At 45.4% G+C, this 20,084-nt stretch overlaps 1 protein-coding gene and 1 pseudogene across 10 annotated transcripts in view; both read left to right on the top strand.

Annotated features, from left to right (window-relative positions):
• DLGAP4 (DLG associated protein 4) overlaps positions 1-13,106 on the top strand; it is a 179,694-nt gene extending 166,588 nt beyond the window's left edge. For 8 of the 9 annotated variants that reach the window (XM_080683322.1, XM_080683324.1, XM_080683323.1 and 5 more), the window contains 3 exons: positions 9,450-9,541; positions 10,412-10,567; positions 11,341-13,106. In XM_080683322.1, the coding sequence (XP_080539448.1) occupies positions 9,450-9,541; positions 10,412-10,567; positions 11,341-11,559 (467 nt within the window). In that variant the 3' untranslated portion in view covers positions 11,560-13,106. Of the gene's footprint in view, positions 1-9,449; positions 9,542-10,411; positions 10,639-11,340 lie in introns of all 9 variants that reach the window. The other variant, XM_080683325.1, reaches the window with a different exon arrangement.
• Positions 13,107-16,285: 3,179 nt separating this feature from the next.
• On the top strand, positions 16,286-18,544 carry LOC308256557 (small ribosomal subunit protein mS25-like; annotated as a pseudogene). The gene is made up of 2 exons: positions 16,286-16,318; positions 18,081-18,544. The product of its transcript is annotated as a small ribosomal subunit protein mS25-like (transcript).
• The last annotated feature ends 1,540 nt before the right edge of the window (positions 18,545-20,084 follow it).

Below are 20,084 nucleotides of genomic sequence, written 5' to 3'. Positions count from 1 at the left end.
TTTGAAACTTCTCAATGATGTTCTATGGAATGGGTCTTTGTGCCAGTAACAAGTAGGCCATTTCTATGTGGGGACTCAGTTCTTCCATTTCTGAGAATAGTCTTTCATTAATTTTAAAAAATAATTTCCTCTCTTCCATTTGTTTTGTTTTCTCTCTGTGAAATTCTTGTCATTCAGATATTGGACCTGCTGGATTGATCCTCAGTCTCTGATCTTTTTCTCCTCGTATCTATTTCTTTGTTCTTTCTAGAAAGCTTTTTCTTTTTTCCCCACACTATAACGACTTGAGCTATCCCATAAAATTCACTCTTTTAAAGTGTACAGTTCACTCCCAGTGTTGTGCAACTATCACTGTGAAAAGAAATCCCATAACTATAATACATGTATGTCTGGCTTCTTTTGCTTTGCATAATATTTTCAAGGTTTATCCACGTTGTAGCATATGTCAGTACTTCATTCCTTATTGCTGAGTAACATTCCATTTTATGGATATACTACATTTTATTTATACAGCCACTTGTTGATGAACATTGGGTTATTTCCATTTTGGGGCTACTATGAATAATGCTGCTCTATGAACATTTGTGTACAAGTTTTGTATAGGTATATATATATATTTTTTAAATATATTTTATTGATTTTTTACAGAGAGGAAGGGAGAGGGATAGAGAGAAACATCGATGAGAGAGAGACATCAATCAGCTGCCTCCTGCACACCCCCTACTGGGGATGTGCCCGCAACTAAGGTACATGCCCTTGACCGGAATCGAACCTGGGACCCTTCAGTCCGCAGGCCGATGCTCTGTCCACTGAGCCAAACCGGTTAGGGCTATATAGGTATATTTTTATTTCTTTTGGATATATACCTAGGAGTGGAAATGCTGCTAACTCTATATTTAACTTGAGGAACCTGCAAAACTGTTATCCATTTAACATTCCCATGTGAGGGTTCTAATTTCTCCACATCCTAACCAACTCTTAATAGTATTGGTCTTTTTTATTATAGCCATGTGAGTGGATATAAAGTAGTATCTCATTGTGGTTTTGATTTGCATTTTCCTGATGGCTAATAATGTTGATCATCTGTGCATGAATAGAGGAATCTATTGAGGTTGGGAATTTTTCTTTATCTTCAAACTCTGTCCATCAAATATTCACTATGGCCATCTAAATAAGAGCTCTTTCTTATTATGTTCCTTTTTCATAACATTTTTATCCTTGTTTTATGGATAGTGCATATATGCATACACACACACACACACACACACACACACACACATATATATGTATACTAGTATATGTGTATATATGTATATACTAGAGGCCCGGTGCATGAAATTCGTGCACTCGGTGGGGGGGTCCCCCTCAGCCTGGCCTGCGCCCTCTTGTGGTCCAGGAGCCCTTGTGGGATGTCTCACTGACGGGTTAGGCCCGCTCCCCGCGGGAAGTGAGCCTAAGCCAGCAGTCGGACATCCTTAGTGCTGCTGCAGAGGTGGGAGAGGCTCCCACCACCGCCACTGCCACCGCGCTCACCCGCTCGCTGTGAGCCTGGCTTCTGGCTGAGCGGTGCTCCCCCTGTGGGAGCACACTGACCACCTGGGGGCAGCCCCTGGTGGTCAGTGCGCATTATAGCAACTGGTCGATGGGTTGTTCAGTCACTTAGGCTTTTATGTATATACTAGAGGCCCGGTGCACGAAATTCGTGCATGGGGGGGCATGTCCCTCAGCTCAGCCTGCACCCTCTCCAATCTGGGACACAATCCAGGACTGCTGGCTCCCAACTGCTCGCCTGCCTGCCTTCCTGATTGCCCCTAACCGCTTCTGCCTGCCAGCCTGATCACCCCCTAACCACTCCCCTGCCAGCCTGATTGATGCCTAACTGCTCCCCTGCCAGCCTGTTTGCCCCTAACTGCCCTCCCTTGCAGGCCTGGTCACCCCTAACTGCCCTCCCCTGCAGGCCTGCCCCCCCCAACTGCTCTCCCCTGTAGGCCTGGGTCCCCCCCAACTGCCCTTCCCTACAGGCCTGGTTGCCCCCAACTTCCCTCCTCTGCCAGCCTGGTCACCCCTAACTGCCCTCCCCTGCTGGCCATCTTGTGGCGGCCATCTTGTGTCCACATGGGGGCAGCCATCTTGTGTGTTGGAGTGATGGTCAATTTGCATATTACTCTTTTATTGGATAGGATAGATACACACACACACACACACACACATATATATATATGATTTACATAAACATTTTTAACTTTTCATTTGACCCTGTAGTGTCTCTATTTCCTTTAGGATTCTTTTTCTATTTGTCTTTTGGGTTAGAGGCTTTTCTGGAATGTCCAGTGATCTTTGATTATTTACTCCTATTTAAAAGTGAGGAATTGACTCAGGAGTAAGAAGGGAAGAAGCAGGAGATTGCTGCTTTTGTTGTAAGCCTAGTGGTTCCACTTGTTTTTTACTTCCATGATTTAAGTTAAAATATAACTTAATTTTAGAGTTTCCAAAAGCTAACTATATAAAACAATAAAAAGAGCAAAAGTCATGGTAATATGCTGTTAATGTTAGTAATAGATGGTAATAACGTCAAAGATGAAGAATTCATTATTTAAGCATCAGGATCAAAACTCTTTAATGGCAGGATAAACGCTATTATGAATAATGTTATGTTCACTTCATTTGAATATATAACTAAGTAGTAATATCCTGACTTTCATTTCTGATGTTAGTAATTTGTATATTCTCTTTTTTTCTTAGTCTGCTTAGCTAAAGGTTTGTCAGTTTTATTGATCTTTTTGAAGAAACAACTTTTTGTTTCATTGATTTCCCAATTTTCTATTCTTTATTTCATTTATCTCTGCTCTAATTTTTATTATCTATTATGCCTTCTTCTACTTTTGGATTTAATTTATTCTTTTTATAGTTTCTTAAGTGTAAGGCTAGGTTGTTGATTTGAAATCTTTCTTTTTTCTTTTTTTAAATATATTTTTATTGATATCAGAGAAGAAGGGAGAGGGAGAGAGCGAAACATCAATGATGAGAAAGAATCATCCATCGGCCGCCTCCTGCATGCCCCCCACTGGGGATGGAGCTGCAACCCAGACATGTGCCCTTGACCGGAATCGAACCCAGGATCCTTCAGTCCGAAGGCTGACGCTCTATCCACTGAGCCAAACCAGACAGGACTTTTTTTTTTTTTTAATGTAAGCATTAATAGCTGTATGTTATCCCCCTTAGCACCACTTTTGCTCTATCATGTAGGTTTGGTATGTTGTGTTTTCATTTTCATTTCTCTCTTAAGTATTTTCTAATTTCCCTTGTGATTTCTCCCTTGATCCATTGGTTATTTAAATGTGTGTTGCTTAATTTCTACAATTTTGTGAATTTTCCAGTTTTCCTTTTGTTATTGATTTCTAAGTTCATCCCATTTGATCAGAGAAGATACTGTTCTTTTTTAAAAATCTTTTGAGTCTTAATTTGTGGCCTGGAAAATGTCCCATGTACACTTGAGAAGAATGTGTATTCTATTGTTGCTGGGTAGAGTGTTCTGTATAAGTCTGTTAGATCTAGTTGCTTTGTTGTGTTGCTTGAAGTCCTCTATTCCCTTACCATCCAGTTGTTCTATCCATTATTGTGAATGGGGTATTTAAGTATCTATTATTGTAGAACTGTCTATTTCTCCCTTCAGTCTGTCAGTTTTTCCTTCATACATTTGGATGGTCTGTCATTAGGTGCATATGTTTGTAATTCTTAGATCTTCTTGCTGTCTTGAATGCATCTTTGATTCTTAAGAACACCTTCTGTATTCAATAGCATAGAGATTTTTCTCATGGTTTCAAAGTTTGTTTGTTTTTTTTGTTGTTGTTGTTGTTTTTTATTGACTTCAGAGAGAGGGAGAGGGAAAGATAGAAACATCAATGATGAGAATCACTGATCAGCTGCCTCCTGTACACCCCCTATGGGAAATTGAGCCTAGGCATGTGCCCTGAGAATCAAACTGTGACCTCCTGGTTCTTAGGTCGACACTCAACTGAGCCACACTAGCCAGGCCAAAGTTTGGGGTTTTATTGATTTTTTCTATGTAGGTGTTTAATCCATCTGCAGTTTGTATTTGTGTATTCTAGGATCTCATTTTTTTCATATGGAAAGCCAGCTGTCACAACACTAGTTATTAAAGTCTCTACTTTTCTCACTGGTTAGTAATACTAGGTCAATCACAACCTCTGCCAAATTTTAACATATGCAGGGGTGTGTTTCTGGGCTCCATTCTGCTCTTCTGCTCTTTTGTCCTTTTCTGTGTTAATACCACTTCAGTTGCCATAGCTTTGTAACATGACTTGGTATCTAGTAAGGTGAATCCTCCTTCCTTACTCTTTTTGTCCAAAAAAGAAAACTTAAATTACATCTTCACTCATCTAAGACTAATTTTAGAATTAGTATGTCAAGTTCCTCAGAAAAATTTATTTATGTTTAATATCTCTATGAAAGTCTTAATATATTTTTATTAGATTTATTCCTTGATGCTTTCTAGTTTTTGATAGTAATAACGTCCCATACACACTCCAACCAAGGATCAAACCCACACCTAGATATGAGCCCTGACCAGGAATGGAAACTGCAACCTTTTGGTGCACATGATGACGTTCCAGCCAACTGAGCCACCCTGCCAGGGCTCATCCTATATAATAAAAGCCTAATATGCAAATTGTCCCCTTGGGCGGTTGCTCAACCAGGAGACCAAGAGTTCGACCGCTCACTCTGATGTGCGCTGACCACCAGGGGGCGGTGCGGAATATGGCAGGTGTCAGCGGTACTGGCAGTGGGCGCGCTGCCAGTCCTGACGAGAGCAGGACCACAGTGGGATGGTGGAACAGGTGAGCAGGTGGTGCCAGGTACGAGCAGGGCCCGATCGCCTGGCCCATCACCCTACAGACGGTGACCAGCGGAGGCTGCAGGGGCTGGAGCCGCTGCCAGTTCCCAGGCGCTGAGGGAGCTGGGCAGGGGGCCTGGCCCTGATTGATCTCCCCACAGGCGGGATGGTAGAGCAGGTGATGGGGCAGTACCAGGCCAAGGCGGGGTGCCAGGTGGGGCTGTGAGGCTGGGGGCACGACTGGGGCCCAATCTCCGCATGCTACCCCGAGGGACCCCACCTGTGCACGAATTTGTGTACCCGGCCTCTAGTTTTTAAATCTTATGTATTCCAATTTGTTATTGCTAGTAGATAGAAATGATGTTTGATCCGTATATGTTGATCTTGTGTCAAGCAGCTTTGAATAACGCTCAGTTCTCTTGGACTCACATCATAAATGATCATAGTGTTTGTCAAAATGGCAATTTTGTGGGTCTCTAATCTTACTGTGTCTCATGCATAGCTTTTCTAACTGCAGGGACTGAAGAACATTGTGAAATAGTAGGGAGAAGTAGCTTCCCTCCTCTGGTCCTAACCTTCATTTATTGAACAGTTTACTGAATACCTACCATATGCCAGGCACTGTTCTAGTTTTGGGGGTTTAGTAGTGAACAAAATAAAGTACTGCCCTCATGGAGCTTGCATGGGTGAAGCAGTGTTGCTATCCCATTTAGGGAGGTCGGAGAAGGCCTTCCTGGTAAGGGATTGGAGCAGAAACCTGAAGGGAGTAAGAGGTCTTAGAGATCTGAAGATCAGATGTAACTGCAGGGGCAGAGAACTCCTATTGTGGGCAAATGATGGACATGTTCCAAGCCTAAGGAAGGTGGCCAGTGTGGCTGCAGCAGTGAGCAGGAGTGACCAGTGAGGTGGAAAAAGGCAATTAGAACCCAACTGAAACAAATCAACAAACGATAAGTGCTGGAGAGGATGCGGAGAAAAAGGAACCCTCGTGCACTGCACTGCTGGTGGGAATGCAGACTGGTGCAGTCACTGTGGAGAACAGTATGGAGTTTCCTCAAAAAACTAAAAATGGAACTCCCATTTGACCCAGTAATCCCACTTCTAGGAATATATCCCAAGAAACTAGAAACACCAATCAGAAAGGATATATGCACCCCTATGTTCATAGCAGCACAATTCACCATAGCTAAGATTTGGAAACAGCCCAAATTCCCATCAGCAGATGAGTGGATTAGAAAACTGTGGTACATCTACACAATGGAATACTACGCTGCTATAAAAAAAGAAGGAATCCTTATCATTTGCAGCAGCATGGATGGACCTGGAGAGCATTATGTTAAGTGAAATAAGCCAGGCAATGAAAGAAAAATACCATATGATCTCATTTATGGATAATAACATTATAAACTGATGAACAAAAATAGATACAGAGGCAGAGCAGCATTGAACAGACTACCAAACTACAGTGGGAAGGCTGGGGAGAGTTGAGGGGGTGCGGTGGGGAGGTAAGAGATCAACCGAAGGACTTGTATGCATGCATATAAGCATAACCAATGGACACAAGATACTGGGGGTAGGGGAGGCCAGGCGAAGGTCAATGGGGAAAAAAAAGGAGACATATGTATTACTCTTTGTAATACTTTAAGCAATAAAATAAAATTTTAAAAAAAAGTCAAAGAGATATCAACACTGACCTCACTATGCTGTTGAATGGATGCCCACTACCACCTACCTCTTGTTACACAAGAAAAACACCCTAATTTGTTTAAACCACTATTTTCTGGTCTCCTTAACTCATAGCTCAATTTAATTCTTAACTGACACAGGAGCTTAAAGAACAAGATAAGATCATTTGAGTCAATGGACTCCCATGTGTCTTTTAGCAAATTAGGTTTAGAGTAACTATTAGGGAGGACTTCTAGGTGCCAAGATAATGGTGGGGGCATCAGTCTGAATCTACCAACATATCCCCCCCCCACAACAAACAATGTTGGCAACAACAACAACAAATCAAATAAAACTCCATCAAACCCATGTCTTCAACATGAAAACAGAGAATGTCCAAATTTCACATTAACTGGAAATAGAAAAACACTCAACCCTAGCCAGTGGCCTCCCGTACTGTGATGCAAGCCTCTAGGAAAATAGGTTGGGGAAACTGCAGAGTAGAGAGAATGGGGAGCTGGTGGTGAACTTAAGAAGATTGATTTCAAATCACTACCAGAAAGATAAAGTCCACCCCAAGCTGTGACCCATAAAAACTGTGAGATAATAAATCTGTTCTTTTAATAAAAATAAAAATAAAAAACCCCAACTGAATGAGGGTTTTAAGAAGGTCACCTGTGTGCTGCTGATGCTGAGGGCATCACTGCAGAGTGAGAAAGTGGGCGGAGGTTTAGGTGTGAGGAGAAATCTGAAATGGTCCTCTGAAGAGTGCAGGGGCACTGAGGGAAGGCTGCAGAGGGAGAACTGGAGTGGGGCAGGGTTAAAACTGGAAAGATTAATCTTTCCTTTCCCTTTGACTGCTTTTTAAAAGTTCCTCTTTGTCTTTGGTTTTACTGTAAATAAGTGTGGATTTGCTTTGGATTCATTTGACTTCCTGACTGGTGTCAGCCATTTCTGGAAAATTCTAAATCATGATCTCTCTGAATATTTTTCTTCCATTCTCTCTGTTCTCTTCTTTTAGAATGCTGATATTCTCCCTCTCTCTTCCATGCCTCTCAATCACTTTCTTTTTTATAGTTTCTCTTTAATACATGTAACTTTTATTTCTTAAAAAATAAGTTGCCCAAGTGCAGTCTTATGGTTAGAAATTCAAAACTCTACTTTAGACCATGCCAGGCACATCCTGCTATCTACGGCAAGGGGGAGGGGGTACTCATTTTATTTTCAGCAGCTTAGCTATTCATTTAATCAAGCAGTTTAAGTGTTTTGCACTTGTTTACCTTGGACTACCTGGTTTTCAGCAGGGTTTACTCGTGTGCTGCTTGTAGCGTAGCCCTTGTTTCTGTGATGACCTGATTTTCTCTTGCACTAGTTCCAGAGCTCATGTTTTATCTCTATTGGGAGCACCTCAATCACTGCTTTGAACTACTGTTTTCACATACTTACAACTAAACGTCATACTTTTCATCTACTCCCTGGCAACAATTTTCTGGTGAATGTTCATTTGCCACTTGCTGTTCCTATAATACCTCTGTTTAGCTCCTGTGTTGGTTCCTTTTCAGTTACTAATTTCTTAATGAGCTCTTGTCATTAGCTCTTTATGGGAGGGCTGCTTACCATGCAAAGACCTCCCCTCCCTCGGTGCTGAACCAGGTTCAGGAAAGCCCTGCTACAGTCCACATCCCCTTTCTTTTTAAAGAAGGGATTATTGGCCTCTCCTTTCAAGGTGTGCTTTTGGAGAACTCAAAACTGTCACCTATATCTGAGACCTTCAACACCCAAGACCTGTCCGTGTGGCTACCAGTGCGTGGTCATGTGGCAGCAGTTCACACTGTGCTCCAGGTTCTATCAGATATGATTTGCATATCCACTTTTTGTTTACTCTGTTTTGCTTTTCAGGGATTTCTGAGAGGAATGGGAGGTAGTATTTCTTTATGCCAACACTTTAAAATTAAAGTCACACTAAAAGATCAACCTGTATTCCTGGCTAGCTCTTCGTTTGGGAGTCTGTTTGCTTTTATCTTATTTAAGACTTTTACATTTATGTTCATAATGAAAATGATCTGTTCTTGGCATGTCCTATCTGCTGTCAGGGCTCCTGAAACTAGTTGTGTCATTTTCTGTCTTTACTTACTCTTTGGAAGAGTTTGACTATAAAACAGATTACTGTTCCTTGAAGGTTTTGTAAAACCTCATCTGTAAAACTACATAGGCCTGGTTTCTTTTTCTGGAAAGATTAAATTCCTCTTTACTGATTTTTGCTTCACTTTTTAAAAACAGTTATTGACCTAATCAGATTTTCTATTTCTTCTTGAGTCTATGAGAGTAATTTACATTTTTCTGGAAAAATTTTCCACTTAAACTGTTTTCAAATTTATTGCCATAAAACGGAGTTCATTTATTGGTATTGTTTGCATTTTTCACAATCAGAATGGATTAATATATAAAATAAACACCAACTGCCATCTATAATAAAGGCATAATATGCTAATTAGACCGGATGACTTTCCAGATGTAGCTGAGGGCCAAGCCCCTTGCACGAATTTCATGCATCGGGCCTCCAGTCACTTAATAATGACTGGTATCCTGCCGAAACCGGTTTGGCTCAGTGGCTAGAGCGTCGGCCTGTGGACTGAAGGGTCCCGGGTTCGATTCCGGTCAAGGGCATGTACCTTGGTTGCGGGCACATCCCCAGTGGGGGGTGTGCAGGAGGCAGCTGATCGATGTCTCTCTCATTGATGTTTCTAACTCTCTATCCCTCTCCCTTCCTCTCTGTAAAAAATCAATAAAATATATATTTTTTTAAAAAAATAAATAATGACTGGTATCCCAAGGTGGGGAAGGGAGATGAAGCCATGACCCTGATCTGCCTTCCACCCAGAAAACCTGTGCTTAGTTCAGTCGGTCTATTCCACCTTCTCTTTCTCAGTCTTAGGAAAAGTCCTCAGTGCTGTGGGCAGTGCCCAGCTACTGATGTCCCAGAAATTCCAGCAGTTCCGGGGCCTCTGTGAGCAAAACTTGGTGAGTGTGATTCTTCTTTCTCCACAGCAGGGCTTCTAGCCTTTGGCAGCCTGCCAGCTCCCTCAGCTGAATTAACCCCTCTAAGCCTCTGTGACCTCCTTGTGGCAATAGAAAGGTGATGACAATACCTAGCACAAGAAAGGGGCCAGGAGTGGTCCTTTCAGATCGCTAAACCTTTTGAAACAGAAAACTGATATAAAAATAGCCAATGAAAGTTAAAGATCAATTATCACTGATTTATTTGTATTAGACATATTCTATATCTAAGAAAACAGTCAAGGTAAGAAATTTTAAAATATCACCACTAGGCTTAATGGGTTTTCCTCTCCCACCCATTCCTGCTGGGAGTGTGAAAACCTCTCTCCAACTCGCCAAGGGGGCTGTGCTCCTAGGGGTGGAGGGCAATGGCAGAGTGTTCGTCTCCAGGACTTGTAGGGGTTTGGCTTGTACAGTCATGATGAGGAACATGATGTCAGAGAACAAAATGATGGGAGGGATCCTGGCTTCTCCCCACCTGACTGTGAGACCATGCCAGGAACTCCTGTTTTCTCCCTGTAAAATGAGAACTATTGTTGGCCTGGCATGCATTAGGAGCATGAGGGCCTTCCTCACTGCAGCCCTACAGTGGTGGCGAAGGCCTCAGTCTCCCATGTATGTACAGAGCCTACTCTCATGATAGGACTCTCTCTTTCTCCCAAAGATCTCCACCATCAGGGCTGGTAGTAACCAGGAACTAGCTTAATTCCCTCATGCAGATACTGACCCTGGGAATAGGAGAGCAAGACTAGGCCCCAAGAGACCCCAACCATGGCCGGGGAGCAGGACAAGCCTCTGCCTTGCTTGTCCCACTGATACCGCTCTGCCCCACAGAACCCTGACGCCAACCCACGTCCAACAGCCCAGGACCTGGCAGGGTTCTGGGACCTGCTACAGCTGTCCATCGAGGACATCAGCATGAAGTTTGATGAACTCTACCATCTCAAGGCCAACAGCTGGCAGCTGGTGGAGACGCCCGAGAAGAGGAAGGTGAGCATGGAGCAGTGCGGAGGGGAAGTCCAGGGACAAATTCCTGGTCGGCAATAACGCTGCCCACATCGGTCAGTGCTGCTTGGCTCCCTTCTCCATGTGTCGTCTTTGAGCTGGGGGCTCACGTCCATCCATGCGTGGGGTCCATGCTCAGCACTCGTCCAGCATGCTGCTCTCTCTCTGTGCCCTCTGAAGTATGCCACCCAGTCCTGCATGTTTAGAAAATGGGGCTCCTTGGAGACGTGCCCACAGCCTTGAACACTAGAATAGGCTGTTGAAACTCCTGGGGCTACGCAGGAGTATGCCAGAGCCAGCCTCTTCTCTGAGGCCCAGGTTTCTTCTGTAAACCAGCAGCACCCAATGACCCCTACGGTTACTGGACTGTGGGCCTTGTAAGTTCTGATCCCTAGAATATCATGTGGCCTAAGAGTTGGATGCCCTGAATTTAATCCCATCTCTGGCTGTGACTCAGATCATTCCTGCCCGAGTCTCAGGATCCCAATGGTCCAGAGCAGGGGCGGAAAAAGGTCACCTGTCCATTCCTTCCTGCTGGAACATACTAGGATTCTAAGCTTGCTTTTTGCTCCTATGCCTGTGCTATTCCCACTATCATTGCTTCTTGTGGCTTCCTGATTCCAAATGTGTGTTGCTTGTGCCCGATGCGGGGAGGCTGGGGTGGAGACTACAGCTGCCAGCATATAGGGAGTAGTAGTGCCACACCAAAGGTGGCACCTTTATTTTATTTTTCTTCCCTCCTCACTGTCTCACTAAAGGAAGAAAAGAAACCACCCCCTCCGGTCCCAAAGAAGCCAGCCAAATCCAAGCCGGCAGTGAGCCGCGACAAGGCCTCTGACACCGGGGACAAGCAGCGTCAGGAGGCGCGCAAGAGACTCCTGGCAGCCAAGCGGGCAGCTTCCGTGAGGCAGAACTCAGCCACAGAGAGTGCGGACAGCATCGAGATCTATGTCCCTGAGGCCCAGACCCGGCTCTGAGACCAGGAAGCAGGAAGCAAACAATTTTCAGTCATTTTAAAAAAAACACACACAAACTAAATACGAATGGAACAGAAAATTTCTCAGCCTTTAGTATGGTTATTCTATCTAGAGACCCTGAGCCAACTTTCAAATTGATGCATACAAGGGCTCACAATTTGGCTTTTTTGGGTCCCTCCCAGCTTTAAGTTATGAAGACTTCACACACACAAAAAGTCAACAAAAACACAAACCTATAAAACTTTTTTTCCTCTTGCTGGCCGTGGTGGACTAGATAGATGGACTTCAGCAACCTCCCCGGCCCAGCCTGCAGATTGCAGTCTTTTTACTTGTTCTATCTAATGAGAACTTAAACTAGCTTGTTTACAAGACGACAGTCCAAGCGCAGCCTTGGGCACCTGCCATGTCCTTCCTTCCTTTCCCAGCTACCCTCGCGCTGACCTCGGAGTTTTCATTCTTACGTTTCTCTTTCCCTTCAGAACTCACACAGGGGTCACCATCTTGGCTGGTGGCTTTCTGGGTCTCGGCCCTCTTTGCGGGGGATAGCCCAGAGGACAGAGAGATGGACACGCGTTCCCTCCCCACCAAGTGCTCACACACAGTCACACATGTGCACACACACAGATGTAGGTTCCTCTCAGCAGAAGCAACCCCCACCCTGTGATCTGCCAGCCCTCAAGCAAGCGATGCATCTCCCTGAAAAGATGAGGAGGGTTTAAGTCTTTGGGAGGGAAATGAGATAAAATCTACAGTATCACATTCCAGACTCCTGCCTTTTTCTTCTCTCCAGCCCTTCTTCTTCCAGCAGAATGTATGGCTCAGTGACTCACAGAGGACACTTGAGAGAGGGACCCCATTTGTCTGTCCCTGGCCAAGCCTGTGTACAGTACCCGGGGGGCAGGTGGCTGTGTCTGTAGTATGTGTACATATGCACATAGACCTTAGAGTGTATATTTAACAAACGCCCATCTGCTCACCCATGCCCACCAGTGCCACCGCTGGCTCTTGGGGCACCTGGCAGGAGGCAGGTGTGTGAATAGCATATATTTTTACATGTACTATATCTAGGTGTGTGTACAAGTGTGTGTAAAAATATATACTTTGTGTGTAAGCAGGCCTTTTTTTGTTTTTTGTCTCCCACCTGCCCAGCCTCTGAGTTTTCTGTTCTGTTCTATTTTTTTACCCCATCCACCCTTCTTTCTCCCCTGCCCCCTAGCCCCACTCCCAGGGTGTCATGAGCCCTGAGCTGCAATGGCCCGGGTCTGTGGGGCGGGATGGGGAGGGCAGGAGGAGGGGAGGGCGAGGCCAGCCTGCAGCAAGCTCAGTGCGCGAGGGCTGCTCTCTACCGGGTGTAGGCTACAGCACTGGAGACATCCTCGTGTCCAGCACTTGCTGCAGGGGCCCCGGGTGAACTGAGGGCCTGTTCTGTGACCTTGGGCAAGTCACTTGACCTCTGTGTGCCTCAACTTCCTCCTCTGTAAAATGGGGACAGTCCCTGCCCCTCCCTACCTCACAGGCATGTTGTGAGAATAAATGAGGTAATGTGTACCAAGGGCTCATGGTGTTATTGCAGTGGGTGGGCCAGGCTGGGAGAAGGTGGGGGGAGTAGACCCCCCAGAAGACTGAGCCAGACCCCCCCACCCAATCGGCAGCTCCATGAAGACAGCAGGCTTGGGCACAGGCCGTGATTCCAGCTGTCATTCACCAGCTCCGTGATCCTGGGCAAGAAAACCAAGTTCTCGATTTCCTCACCCGGAAAACGTGTACAGCATCTACCTTACCGCTTCCTCTGAGAAGTAAATGCGTAATAGCTGTTGTATGGGAACCAAGATGGGCTGCCCTCACTAACAACGTGCAGCCCCATCTCCACAGACTCAACTCTGCATATGTCCTGGGACGGGGTACTCAATACCTCCACCCCCACAGCTGCCTCCACCCTGACAGGCATGTGCACTGAACGTGCTTCCCGAGGAGTTACTTACCAGGCCCAGTGCCCGCAGTTCATTCAGAGCTCACACTCTGGTGGGGAGACAGACCTTGAACCTGAATCCAAGTCTACAGCAGGTGGTAGAAAAGACACAGCGCAATGTCCTGTGGGAACCCGCGACAGCACCACCGAACCTGGCCATGCCAAGAGCACTCTGGTCAGCTGGAAGGACGTGGGTGTTCACTAACTTCTGCGGATGGGGATTCTAGGCAGAAGGACTGGAGGTTCTGATGCCCTGTGGTGAGAACGTGCTTTTTAGAAAGGCCTGGGGCCGGGCTAGGTTGCAGACACCTGGTCTCCCAGTGACTCAGGCCCAGAGGTTGCACAGAACGACCTTCCCAGGAGCTTTACTCAGGCTGCCACCCCTCCCCAGTGGGGCCTCTCAGAGCTCACCCCAATCCTGTGGGCTAGAGCCCCTGTGCTCGGAATGCATGCTCTCATCTCTGGACCGTTAGTGGCGCTGAGCAGTGACCATGGGTAGCTCTGATGAACTTCTAGAACTGGAGCTTTCATGGGCCTACACCTACCCTGAGATGCAGCTGTGGTGACTTAAAGGGTAAGTGAAGGGGTTTCTTGGGCACAGCCAGACACTCAGGGTGTGAGTGAATGCAGGAGACAGCCAGGCTGGATTTAAGGGCAACCATCCAGCTAGCCACCCAGCTTTCCCCATGACGGGCCTGTGGGACCAGGGTGGACTGTTATCCTTCCAAGCATGAGTGTTTCTGCTGCAGCAGGGGAAGGGGAAGGATGCTGCACTCCCTGTATCAGCCCAGTGGGGAGGGAGAAGCGTCGGATTTGCGGAATCTGGGCCCCCTCTCTGCCCCTGGCACAGCAGTGGAGGAACCCCTGCCCTGATTTGAAAGAACAGTATAATGAACACCAACCATGTCCTTGACCAAAAATCACCAATTGTCAACATTTTGCCATATTTGCATTATCCCTCTCAGGTACATACACACAGTTTTCTTGCAGCCATTTGAAAGTAAGCCGCATACGCACGCTCCTTCACCCCTATACAAACACCACACAACTCCTAAGAACAAGGACATCCCTGCATGACCACAATTCCTCTACCACCCTCTAATGTAACAAGTGGTTCCCGAACACCTCCCTACTCAGGAGGACACTAAGGGCCCGACATGAACACCAGCAAAAGCACAGCCACTCTGCCCATGCCCCAGTTACGTCCTCCATGGCTTTTCCTTTGTGTTCTTCCAGGATCCAATTAAGGACCATTCATTACTTTCAGTTATCATGTCTCCTTAGTCTCACTGAATGAAAACAGTTTCTCCACTTTTTGTTTTGTTTTCCATGACACATTTTTTAAGTGTCCAAGCATCTTGTTGAATGTTGCTTAATTTGGATTTAGGTTTTCTTATGACTAGAGTCAGACTGAACAGTTTGGAGGAGAATATGACTTAGATGAAGTCCCATCTCTTATACTCTGTTCTATCAGGGAGGCAGCTGTCACTTCAGGGAAAGGCTGACGGCAGCTTCACAGAGAAGCTGGGAATGAATCCTTGGCTTCTGTTTCCAAGCCCAGTCCTTGAGGGAACAAAAAGGGCCAGGACAGAGAGAGACAGGAAGCACCCTCCTGAAAGCTGCAGGGTGCTGGGAGGAGGCAGAGGGAGCAGGAGACTGAACGCTGCCCCTGGGTCCCTGGGAACCACCCACAGGGCTGGGTCGGACAGCAGGAAAGCCCAGGTTCACTATCTAGACGCCCTGCTCCCCAGGGTCGTGATTCCCCATGCTTTGCGGAGAACCCATGGATTAGAGACCTAAATTTAAGAGCTAAAACTCTTAGAATAAAACACAGATGTAAATCTTCATTAGATGAGGCAGTTGTTTCTTGGGATATAATACCAAAAGTATAAGAAACCAAAGAAAAAAATAAACATCGAAGTTAAAAACTTCCACTTCTAAAACTACCAAGAAAATGAAACAACCCACAGAATGAGAAAAAATGTTTGCAAGTCATATGTCTGGTAAGGGTGCAATAGTATATATAAAGCACCTTTGCAACCCAACAAACAAAAAAACAAAACACCAAATTTCAAAATGGGCAAAACATCTGAATTATCATTTCTCCAAAGAAGATAAATAAATGTCCAATAAGCACATGAAAAGACGTTCAACAACAACAAAAAGATGTTCAACATAACTAGTCACTAGGGAAAATCTAATCAAAACCACACTGAGCCCTGGCCAGTGTGCTCAGTGGTCAGACTGCTGACCTGTGCACCAAGGGTCAGGGATTTGATTCCTGGTAAAAGGCACATACCTGGGTTGCAGGTTCACTCCCCGCCCTTGGTCCAGGCACCTGTGTGTGCAGGAGGCAATCCATGTTTCTCTCTCTGTTTCTCTCACTCTCTCCCTCCCTCTCCCCCCTCCCTCTCTCTCTCTCTCTCCCTCTCCCTCTCCCTCTCCCTCTCCCTCTCCCTCTCCCTCTCCCTCTCCCTCTCCCTCTCCCTCTCCCTCTCCCTCTCCCTCTCCCTCTCCCTCTCCCTCTCTCCCTCTCTCTCTCTCTCTCTCTCTCTCTCTCTCTCTCTCTCTCTCTCTCTCCTCCCCCTCTCCCTCTCCCCTTCTCTCTGAAAACCAATGGGAAAAACATCCTCGGGTGAGGATTAACAACAACAATGGACAAAAAACACTGAGATGCTTAACATTAGTTATCAGGGAAATGCAAATCGAAACCACTTCACCTCCAGTAGGATGACTAGAAGAAAAGTGTTAGTGAGGATGTGGAGAAATCAGAAACCTCACACATTACTGGTGAGAATGTAAAATGGTGCAGCACTGTGAAAAACAGTTTGGAAGTTCCTAAAAAATTTAAACAGAAATATCAAATGAAGCAGCAATTCCACTCTTAGATAAATATCCAAAAAAGGGAAAACATTCACATATAAACTTGTACACCAATGTTCATAGCAGCAGCATTCATAATGGCCAAAAGGTGGAAACCACCCAAATGTTCATCAACTGATGAAAACAAGCAAAATGTGGCATGTCAAGCCGAAACCGGTTTGGTTCAGTGGATAGAGCGTCGGCCTGCGGACTGAAGGGTCCCGGGTTCGATTCCGGTCAGGGGCATGTACCTTGGTTGCGGGCACATCCCCAGTGGGAGGTGTGCAGGAGGCAGCTGATCGATGTTTCTCTCTCATCGATGTTTCTAGCTCTCTATCCCTCTCCCATCCTCTCTGTAAAATATCAATAAAAAATATATTTTAAAAAAAATGTGGCATGTCAAGAGAATGGAATACTATTCAGCAATAAAAAGAATGAAGTATCAACACATGCTACACCATGGATGAACCCTGACAACATGCTAAATGACATAAGCCCATCACAAAAGGCCACATATTTTGTGATTCCATTTACATTAAATTTCCAGAGTAAACAAATTCAGTGACAGAAGTTAAATCAGTATTTGCCAAGGGATGGGAGGAAAATAGGGTGGGGAGGGTGACTGCTGATAAGTTCAAAGTTTCTTCTGGAGGTGGTGAAAAATGTTCTGGAATTTCATAGTGGTGATGATTGTATAACTTTTTACACTTAAAAAGTGAATTATAGCCAAAACCGGTTTGGCTCAGTGGATAGAGCGTCGGCCTGCGGACTGAAGGGTCCCGGGTTCGATTCCGGTCAAGGGCATGTACCTTGGTTGCGGGCACATCCCCAGTGGGAGGTGTGCAAGAGGCGGCTGATCGATGTTTCTCTCTCATCGATGTTTCTAGCTCTCTATCCCTCTCCCTTCCTCTCTGTAAAATATCAATAAAACATATTTTTTTATAAATAAATAAATAAGTGAATGATATAATTGTTATAAATTTTTAAACAGAGAATCCCACAGAATGGGAGAAAATTTTTGCAAATCATATACCTAATAAGGAATATCTGGAATATATAAAGAACTCTTACAACTCAACAACAAAACAAAAACTTGACTTTAAATGAGCAAAGAATTTCAACAGACGTTTCTCTAAAGTATACAAATAAATGGTCAATAAGCACATGAAAAGATACTTAACATTAGTTACTAGGGAAATGAAAATCAAAACCACAATGAGATACCACTTCACACCCATTAGGATATTATTAAAAAAATAAAAAGAAAAACTAAGTGTTGGCAAAGATGTGGAGAAATTGGAAGCCTTGTGCACTGTTGGTGGGAATTTAAATGGTACTGCTTCTGTAGAAAACACTATGGTGGTTCCTCAAAAGAATTAAAAATAGAATTAACAAATGATCAAGCAATTTCACTTGTGGGTATATACCCAAAAAAATCAAAAGCAGGGTCTCAAAAGGTATTTGTAGGGTCCAGTCAAGATGGCAGCATAGTAAATATGGTACTCAGAACCTCCCACCACATTAAAAAAATTACAGCTACATTATAGCACAGCCATCATTCAGAACCACCTGAAATCTAGCTGAACAGAAGAAGTCCTACAACTAAGGATATAAAGAAGCAGCTACATTAGACTGGTAGAAGGGGTAGAACTGGGCTACTCCCACACCCACATGTGGCAGTTAAGGCCAGGGGGACGTGGTGTTCAAGGATTTGGTAAAGGTCATGACGGTAAATTACAACACGCACAGGAAGCTGGGTGAAGGCGCCAGGAAATTTGAGTTTTTCAGCATACCTCAGATCCAATACAAAAACCCTTGGGTGCAGATCATGATGTTTAAAAACATGACACCATCACCCTTCAAGTCTATTCAGATACTGGTGAGCAGGTTCTCGTGGATGTAGAGACCAAGAACAATAAAGAGATCATGGAGCACATCAAAAAAATCCTGGGGAAGAATGAGGAAACCCTCAAGCAAGAAGAGCAGGAGAAAAAGCAGCTTTCTCATCCAGCCCACTTTGGACCTTGAAAGTATTACCTGCAGGAGTGCATCTGTGAGATGGAAGGGCAGGTGCCCCGCCCAGCCCTGGTGCCATTACCCAAGGAGATAACAGGGAAGTACAAAGCAACTCTGAAAGCCAGTGCCCAGGACTAAGGCCCCAGGCCTGTGGGCTAGGGTTACCTTGGCCACTGAGAAGATCCTGGTTCTGTCCCCAGAGAGACTGCAAATAAAATGCTCCTTAATAAAAATAAAAAAATCGGGAGGGATAGCTCAGCTGCAGAGGTCCCCCTGAGGAGCAAGAGGTCCCAATCCCACATCAGAACACCCATCCCAGGGTTCCACTGCCAGGAAATCACCATAACTTCTGGCCGCGAAAACCAGTGGGGATTGTGGCTGAGTAAGACAGAGAGCTGCTGGGAGCCCAGAGGTTCCTCTTAAAGGGCCTGCGCATGGACTTATTGGGACTCACTTGCTCTGAGCTGCAGCACTGGGGCAGCAGCTGAAAGGGCACCAGGGACATACGTAGAGGAACTGAAATGTCTCGCTTCAAGACGAAGGCTGGAGTGGCAGCTTTCTCCCAGACAGAAGTGAGGGCAGAGGCCATTGTTCCTCTTCTAAGCCCTCCCCAAAAAGCTGGCAGACCAGCTACCACATCCGAGTCTCCATCAACCTGGCTAACACTGTTAGTCCCGACCTGGTGATTCCCTGAGAGCCCACCCCATACAACTTGCAGGCCCACCGAAACCATTTTCAGTGGTTTTTCCATACATGCAGCCTCTCTTACATGCTTCAGACTTTCCTAAAATCTCTCAAACAAGCCCAAGTCAATGTGCTCAGTGGTTAGAGCGTCGGCCCACATACCGAAGGGTTTCGGGTTCAATTCCCAGTCAAGGGCATATATCTGGGTTGCAGTTTGCTCCCTGCCTCTGGTTGGGGCGTGTGCAGGAAGCAACCAATCAATGTGCCTCTCTCACATCAATGTTTCTCTCTCTCTCTTTCCCTCCCTCCCACTTTCTCTGAAAAAGCAATGGGAAAAACATCCTCAGGTGAGGATTAAAAACAACAACAAAAACACAAAGCAACAACAACAAAATCTCTCCAACAAGTAACATAGCCTCTGCATACACTATATTTACCTCTTGCTAAGTGGCCCCAGGGCTGGCACTAGCAGCAATCAGCTTCAGTTTGCAGCTTGGCCTCTTCCTGGCATCTCCAGCCCAACACAAGTAGCAGTCATCTGCAGATTGCTCTGTAGCTCATGCCAGGTGGCCCCGGGCAGGGCATAGGTAGTGGCTAACCTTGCACCTTCTGGGAGGCCCCAGAGCCAGTGCACCTGATAGCTTCAGACCATGTGGGATTACAACCATATCATCTTCACAAACAACACACTCAAGGGGTGAACTCAGCAAACACCAAAGCTCCACTGAATCGAGTCGTAATCTGTGGGGGTCAGCCCCCTGCACAGCAGCATCTGCGCTGTAGTCGCAGGCTATCCTTGCAGCAGGTAGGCCTGGGAGTCATCAATTAGGTGGCCACAGAGAAGATCCTGGTTCTGTCCCCAGAGAGACTCTACAAATAAAATGCTACTTAATTAAAAAAAAAAAAATAGGGAGGGACAGCTCACCTTCCCAATTAGGTGTCAAAAACTATAAAACAGCCCTAGCTGGTTTGGCTCAGTGGCTAAGGGAGGATC

This window comes from Plecotus auritus, assembly GCF_963455305.1.
Source record: "Plecotus auritus genome assembly, chromosome: 8".
Classification (NCBI taxonomy): Eukaryota; Metazoa; Chordata; class Mammalia; order Chiroptera; family Vespertilionidae; genus Plecotus; species Plecotus auritus.
This window is presented reverse-complemented; position numbering and strand designations above follow the sequence as displayed.